Source organism: Triticum aestivum, chromosome 4A (genome assembly GCF_018294505.1).
Source record: "Triticum aestivum cultivar Chinese Spring chromosome 4A, IWGSC CS RefSeq v2.1, whole genome shotgun sequence".
In the NCBI taxonomy this organism is placed as follows: domain Eukaryota; kingdom Viridiplantae; phylum Streptophyta; class Magnoliopsida; order Poales; family Poaceae; genus Triticum; species Triticum aestivum.
The window spans coordinates 733,137,343-733,145,445 of record NC_057803.1 but is presented as its reverse complement, the minus strand read 5'-3'; the positions used below and the strand labels follow the sequence as shown (position 1 = coordinate 733,145,445).

The 8,103-nt window shown below is 40.8% G+C and overlaps 1 protein-coding gene across 1 annotated transcript; it reads right to left on the bottom strand.

Annotated features, from left to right (window-relative positions):
- Positions 1-658: 658 nt before the first annotated feature.
- LOC123083454 (disease resistance protein RPM1-like) lies at positions 659-3,391 on the bottom strand. Its single transcript, XM_044505497.1, has one exon. The coding sequence runs from the start codon at positions 3,389-3,391 to the stop codon at positions 659-661; it is 2,733 nt and encodes a 910-aa protein (XP_044361432.1).
- Positions 3,392-8,103: the final 4,712 nt, after the last annotated feature.

Genomic DNA, 8,103 nt, shown 5'->3' with positions numbered 1-8,103 from the left:
GGAGAGGCGCACTACAAAAAATGATTTGCATCTCCAACTAGCAACCCCTGAAAATTCTAACCTTTCTCTCAGTTACCCCTTTCTTTCTCTTCCTCCCCCATTACTTGAGAGCTTCCAGGTTTCCCTGGCTCCCCTCTTCACTTCCTCCAGCGGCGCTGCTCCTGTAGATAATAGATGTAGATTAGTTTGGGCCTTTGTGCTGTTGTTTGGCATGATGCTGTTGTCTGGCGAGATGCCGTCGGGTGTTCAGGCATGGTTGCTCGCGAGCAGCGCCTGGTGGTCACCAGCGTCGCCATCCCCAGTTCCTCCATGCTGGAGGCAAGGAGATGGGGGTGGATTTGGTGGCAGCCCGTACCTGAATAAGCTCGTGGCGGCGGTGGCGCATGTCGACGGTCAGTTCGTCTTCGTAGTTCCTGCTTGCCGAGGTGGCGGTGAGGAGTATGGAGGAAGATGTAGCGGTTGCATGCGCACCCGTTGCCCCGCCTCGTTGGATCCTAGCTTTCCACGAGGTTGGACTCGATCCCTGATATGTGTGTAATTTTCTGTTTTCTTAGGGTCTTGTGTGTAAGATGACCGTCACATCGCTTGACTTCACGCAGTGGTGGGTCCTTCCAGATCCTTCTCTTGTTCAAAAAAAAGCAACCCCAGCCAGCACTCACTAAATAACCACAACCCGTCTCACATGGTTAATTTTCATCCAATCTTCATCGCGTTCCTTTGATTCCTCATTTGTTTGAAGCTTCCGTGTCAGCTCTTCAGAAATATTGTGCAACTCCAGGTACTCGAGGGTTCTGAGATGCTCGATGCCATGAGGAAGATCGTCCAATACTGGACAGTCTCTGAGAATTAGGTCAACAATGTTTTTCATCGCACCTTGTTCAATTGCAACTCTGTTGAGATTCGGAGCACCCCATATCCCTAGTGCTTTGAGTTTTGGAAGCGATGTTGCACGGAAGTGTAGCTCCTCTCCATCATAAGCCTTACCAAGGACAAGTTTAACTAAGCCATGCAAACCCATGAGGCACGCAAAAGAATCTTCATATAATTTGGACCAACACAACGCTAAATCCGTGAGGTTAATAAGTTTTGAACTGGATGAGACAAACTGAGGTAGAGTTCTTTCGTCTAGCTGCGCATATATCTCTACTTTTGAAACAGTTGGAGGTAAGCGAAGTGCCTCCAGCTGGAGGACTTCCGTTTGATCAAGTGCAAAGATTCCTACATGAACAAGATGAACCATTTTCGTGATCGCCCCACACAAATCTGCACAATGACCATTCCTGACTTTACTGATACCAAAAGTTCTTAACTTGGTTAAGCATCCTAGATGACACAGCACCTCACTGTTAGCTTCGATATATTGCAGGGCCAACAAGTCGGTCAAATTGCCGATAGCCTTCGGCACCTGGATCCCATCAAAAACAACAAATCTCCCATAAGCTCCAGCCGGAACAGTAATCACAAACAAGTATTTCAGTTTCCGAAGTGTGGCCACTTCCACTGGAAGTGCCGATAGCATCGCCTTGCAAGCATCCAGGACTTCCAGGTTCTGTAACCTCCCTATTTCTTTTGGGAGATATTCAATATGAGTATCTCGAAGACCTAGAAAGCGCAGATTAAACAAGTTGAAGACCATCTTGGGTAGTCTCTTGATTTGAACTCCTTGCAAATCCAATGTTGACAGCAAGCTGAAAGGTCTGAGGAAAGCCTCTAGAAAATCTATTCTCAGGTGGCTGTCAAAAACATGCAGAGAGCGAAGACTTGTTGCACTTGACAATACGGTCAATTGTTCCCTGCTTGTACCCTGAATTGACAGGCGACGCGTATTCTCGGTATAAAAAGGCCTTGAGCCATTGTAAAATTGACAAAAGGATTCCTCTTCTGATTTAGCAAGAGCAAGAACACGGATGATGTCATGCATTCGGCACCTGCGAACTCGACCATACGAATTCCGCTGGACCACCTGCAGTAGGCTTCTGTTTACAAGTTCGTAAAGGTAGCCCTCTGCCACTTCCTCCAATGATTTGCTCCCTGCTTCTTTAATGAATCCAGCTGCGATCCAATGCCTGATTAACCTTTTCCTTCCGAATAGACGACCCTCTGGAAATATTGTGCAGTGCAGAAAACAATTCTTTAAATCAGTTGGAAGGTCCTCCAAGCTGACTTTCAGAACAATGTTGACATCGAGGATCACATTATTACTGAGTTGCGACTCTAACTCCTCGTATAGACTTTCCCACTGGCTGTAAGTTGGATGCCGGCATGACAACAAGCGGCCTACACAAGCAATAGCAATTGGCAAGCCACCACACTTATTGAGAAACATCTGAGCTAATTTTTCTAGTTCCTCTGGGCATGTTTTGTTGTCATTGTTCCAAAAGGCTTCATTGCAAAATAGCTGCCACGCGTAATCTCTTTCCAATGGTTCGAGTTTGATTGTATAGGTTTTTGTTGCCAGCAATGCTACCTCCTGAATTCTAGTGGTGATAACAAATCGACCAGTGCTTTCTGTAGGAAATGCATTCCTAATCTTAAACCAGACATCCACATTCCAAACATCATCCAGGATTATGAGATAATTTGAACCCTCCAGATGATTATGGATTACCTCAACCAAGCTTCTGTTTCCGTTGGCAACACTATTTGGGATACCCAATTCACTTGCAATCTTTTTCAGCAAGTCTTCAACTTGGTAGCTACTTGATACACTTATCCACACAGAAATATTAAAGTCCATCTTCACGGCCGTGTACACATGATGAACCAAAGTGGTCTTACCCACACCTCCCATTCCCCAAATAGTTGCAATTTTGCTTCGTGGCTCCTCCAAATCACCCACGAGCCAGTGCATCAACTTGTCCTTGTTCTTCTCAATGCCCACAAGATCCTCTCCCCTCACAAGATTCAGAGAATGGTCAGCAGATCTAGAGTGGCCACCGTTCCTCCCCTCTCTATCCATCTCTCTCATGCTGTAGCGGACCTTTCTCCTGTCTGCACTCTGAAGCCTGCCCTTGATATCCTGAAGCTTGAGTGTCAAACGATGCCATGCCTTGATGTGCTTGACCCTCTTCTTCATCCTCTTAGTGAATCCACCATGCTTGTCTTCCAGCTTGTAGGTGAACTCATCGACCACATCCTCAATCTCGAAGGCGAAGCCCCTGATCTTGTTGACAAAAATACGGGTAGTCTCATCGGTGTCCTTGAACCGCTCCGCCCCTTGGAGGTAGGCATGCATGCTCTCCAGCTCCTCCTTGGCCTCACGGATCTCGCCGAAGAGGCCCCTGATGGCAGATGCTTCGTTGCATAGCAGCGATGCGCCAAAGGTTGCAGCCTCTTTTGCTAAGGCAAAACCGAGCTTTGCAATCAGCAACGCTACAACGCCCTCTGCCATAGTGGATGATCTGTGTTCTAGTCTGAGAACCCGGGTGGAGTTTCAGATGGATCTCGTGTAAGCGTGTGTATTCTGGGTTGGCATGTTCTTCCAAGTGTTTAGGTGGTCATGTGATGAAAAATCCTCAGAGGGTTCTCGACCAAGCAACAGTCTGGTCTCGCAGAGATCTACTGTAGTCAATGTGCTCAACAAGTCGCAATTGTATATATGCTCCTTTCATGAAAACTAATTGACCGCTGCAAGTGCACACTAATTCTCTGAACTAAATGAGTATAATAGTATGCGCCACCCACCAACTGATGACTTTCTTCCCACATGCGCCTCCTCCCGACTCCAACCCCCACTACCACCATCCCTATCCCCTCTTTTTATTTGTTTATTATAAATGATCTGACTTTACTCAGTAACTAAGAACTAATATTATAGCGAAGAAACTAAAACACCCATGAAAAATGGAAATTGCTGACAAAACTGAAAGTTTCATAATATCACATCGAAATCAATGTCTACAACATCATCTTTTGCATCTCAATTTTTAACCAAGGAAGCAGTGGAAAAGCTGCACATGTGACCAATCTTCTGCAAGCTAGACTACTAGCTCATAGGTTTTGAAAGGCAGCATGGGCCATCCACCCCAATACGTGAGAATTTATTGGGGTGAAATAATTTTTTTAATTGCTTGGTGTAAAGAAACAATTAAGTAGATTTAACCTTTGTGATGGCAGGATGTCATGTCGTGCACATTTGGCTCAATCCTGTTGAAGAGGAACACTACTAGGGAAAAACCTAGCAGTAGCGCGGGTGGCCGTGCTACTGATACGGCGGTATAGCTAACGCTTACCAGTAGCGCGGTTTGGCACACGCTAGCGTTCGTCTGCAACACGCGCTGCTGCAAATAGCTGTAGCGCCCTACTGCAAAGAGCGCTACTGCTAAGACATCGCTGCTGCTAAAGCCATACCCCGCGCTACTGTTATTAGTTTCTGAATTTTTTTTCAGGTCCATATTTTGTGCTGCAGAATTTTGTTTAGGGCTTTATACAATAATCTCTAGCATACTGTACACATACAAATATAAACATAGCATATACATACAAATAGTCTCATCAAATCATGTCATCTATCTATCTTTCTATACCTATACTAATTATGGACTCCCAATAAATTACCATGTCAATCAGAAATTTAGAACCGTTTATCTGTTGGGACCAAGTTAGTACGGTGTAGATCTAACCATGTCCTTCCATTATTAAAGCAACCTTTATTTCTTTGACAGAAAAAAATAAGAGCTGTCTATTTAGCATTCGACTGTTTTTCAATTCGACAACAATCAAATTTACTAACAAATAAACAGTAGACACATGTATGTCACAAAACCCCACTAGTAGCCACTTTATATTTCCAGTTTCTGAAAAAACGGGTTGGGCAAATTCTGACCCGTTTGGAACCTTTGAACTAAACCTAGACCGCAAACCTCCATGGACCACAGCTACCAGCTGCCCATCAACTTGGAAATTGGAGAGGGGGGTGAACCTGGAGACGACCAAGAAAGAAGAACAGCAGGCAGGCAATTGGGGAAATCTCAGCAAATTCAACAGGTTAGGAGCACTTCTACTCCTACCCTAGTACTTCAATTCTTCATCCACTTCACCTTCTTACCTGTAAAAAACAAAGGCAAACAAAGGCATCAGAGAAACTAGATAAAAAATAAGAAACAACAGGAAATTAGACTAGAAAACTAGATACTCTGGAAATGATTGATCACTACCTGTAAACAAAACTTGGATAGTTACAGGAATGACACTGCAAGTACACAATTCTTTACAGTAGCAGAACTTGTCAATTTACAGTGAAAATACCTATGAATTAAACTGCAATAGAACAATAATTACAATGTAAATCCCATAGAAATTACATAGTAATACACAGTGTTAAAGTGAATAGGAAAAGCAGGTAATATAAAAATACCGAACGAAATACGGTGTAACTGCACATGAATTACAGTGGAAATTGCCTATAATTTTTAACTCATTTCTTTACACAAGCAGAACTTGACAACTTACACTGAAACTACCTATGAAATAAACTGCAATAGAACAATAGTTACAGTGCAAATCCCCTAAAAATTACATAGTAATGTGCTAGCAGAACTTGTCAACTAACACTGAAACTACCTATAAATTAACTGTAATAGAACAACAATTACAGTGTAAATCTCCTAAATATTACATAGTAATTTATAGTGAAAAAGCCCATGAATTACATTGGAAAATGACTAGAATTTTCAATGTATCACTGTAAAAACACAAGCAATGAAAAATCTGCACTGCAAAAACCCACTTAATTTGCACTGTGGAAATACAAAGCAAGTACATTGAAAAGAGAGAAGTCTCTCGACTATACAAAATGCAGACTAAAACAATACTGCAATGCTACTTGGAAAAGACCAATAACACACATCCAGATAAATACATATGTTAGTTGTACTATTACTGACATTTCTTTTCCAAAAATGCAGATGGGGAGCTTGACAAGAACAATAACAGAAGACGAGCTACTGTCAATGCCACAGGAAGATCTCATCCTAAATGTGAGTACCAATAAATGGCAACAAACTTAGAAGAGAATGTTGAGTACATGAAAACAAAATCTCACACACAAAAACATTGCTGGAATCATTTTCCTTTAGTGCGCTCCTACAGCCAGAAATTATATACAAGGTAAGAAAAACATAATTACTAAGATGAATAAACTAGAACCGAATGAGAGCATGGCAAAAGAAGGAGGACTAACCACATTCCTTCTACTAGCAGAAGACAACTTCTTCTTCAATGCCTTTACTCTCTGAAAAAGCATAAAGATAAAAGTAACCTCAACAAGAGAAAATAACCAACAACATAAAACAGCAAGCACAAGAAAAAAAAGTTGACGAACTTGATTAACATAAAGGTTGAAAAGAGCTTCGTCAAAGGCTCCTTCATCACCAGATAGTTCCTGAAAAAAATAAAAATACAGCAGACCCAAAATTAAAAAACTGATTACATAAACTCGAAATGAAAATATAACTAGAAAAAAAGAGAAAAATAACTACCATAGACATTGGATACGATCCATCTTCCGCAAAGTCATTAGGCACGGATGGTTCACGAATAGAATTTGCACTCTCAAAAGATGATACTAACGGAACGTCTTGACGAGAGACTTTCCGAAGCTTTCCCATAAAACTAAAACTGTAAATTACAGAGCTAAAGCGTAAACATTACACTACAAACTAGGCGCGAAAAATACATTATAAATACATATACTAAGCAAGACGATTACACTACAAAACTAGGGGTATACAGTAATTCTTGGGAAGACTACAGTGGAAACAAGACATATAGATGCGAATAATCATGAGGAACAAAGCCATAAATTCAAGAGTTACATAACTGAATCAAGAAAAATACACTGTAAAAATGGGGGGAAATACAGTGTAAAAATACATATAGAAACCATGGGAATTCTCGGGGAAATTCCACTGTAAACAGGACACCTAGTTGAGAATAGAAGAAAAATAATTAGGAATTACATAACTGAAACATTAAAAGTACACTCAAAATAAGGGCAAGAATACACGGTAACTGTGCCGCGAATTACACAGAAATTGGGTAAATAACACTGAAAGTCAGGGGCATATTACACTGTAAATTAGGGACATGATACAACGTATTTTTAATACAAAAAAGCATGAGAATAACACTGTAATTGTGAAAATATTACACTGGAAAAATGAAGGAGAAGATCTAGGCCATATTACACAATAGTTCTTTTACAAATTACAGCAATTCACTGTCTCTAGGACATATTACACTGTAATATGGGGAGTATTACACTGTAAATGGAATGTCTCTACAACTTATTATACAGTAAATTACATGAGAAGTTGGGCTAAATTACTGTGTAAATGTAGGTTAAACTACAGTGTAGTCCTAGGACATATTACATAGAAATGGGGTACACTGAAAATAAGGGCAAGAGTACACGGTAACTGTGCTGCAAATTACATAGAAATGGGGTAAATTACACTGAAAGTCAGAGGCATATTACACAGTAAAAACAAAGAAAAAAGCCTGAGAATTACACTGTAATTGTGAAAATATTACACTGTAAAAATGCAGGAGAAGATCTAGTCCATATTACACAGTAGTTCTTGCACAAATTACATTAATTCAGTGTCTCTAGGACATATTACACTGTAAAATGGGAGAATTACACTGTAAATGGAGGGTCTGTAAAACATATTATACAGTAAATTACTTGAGTAGTTAGGCTAAATTACTGTGTAAATGTAGGGTAAACTACAGTGCAGTCCTAGGGCATAGTATTACACATCGATTCCAGCGCATATTACACTGAAAAATCTGGGTATATACACTGTAATTAGGGGGAAATGTACACTATAATCTGTATTACACTGGAATTAGGGCGAAAATTACAAAGTACTACTAGGTCAAATTACACTGTAATTGTACGTTAAAATACACTCAACATCTGCAAGCATACACAGTAATTCCGGGAGGTAAGTTACATTGTAATTCTGGGAGAGTTACACTGTACATAGTACTATGAGGACAAAACACACTCAAATAAGGGAGTATTACACTGTAAGTGCAGGGACATCGTGAATATACAACATATTACACAGCAGTTACACTGGAAATCTGGGGGGTAAG

Bases quoted from the DNA above. Each gene is read 5' to 3' on its own strand.
- LOC123083454 (XM_044505497.1), bottom strand. From the start codon at position 3,391: ATGGCAGAGGGCGTTGTAGCGTTGCTGATTGCAAAGCTCGGTTTTGCC.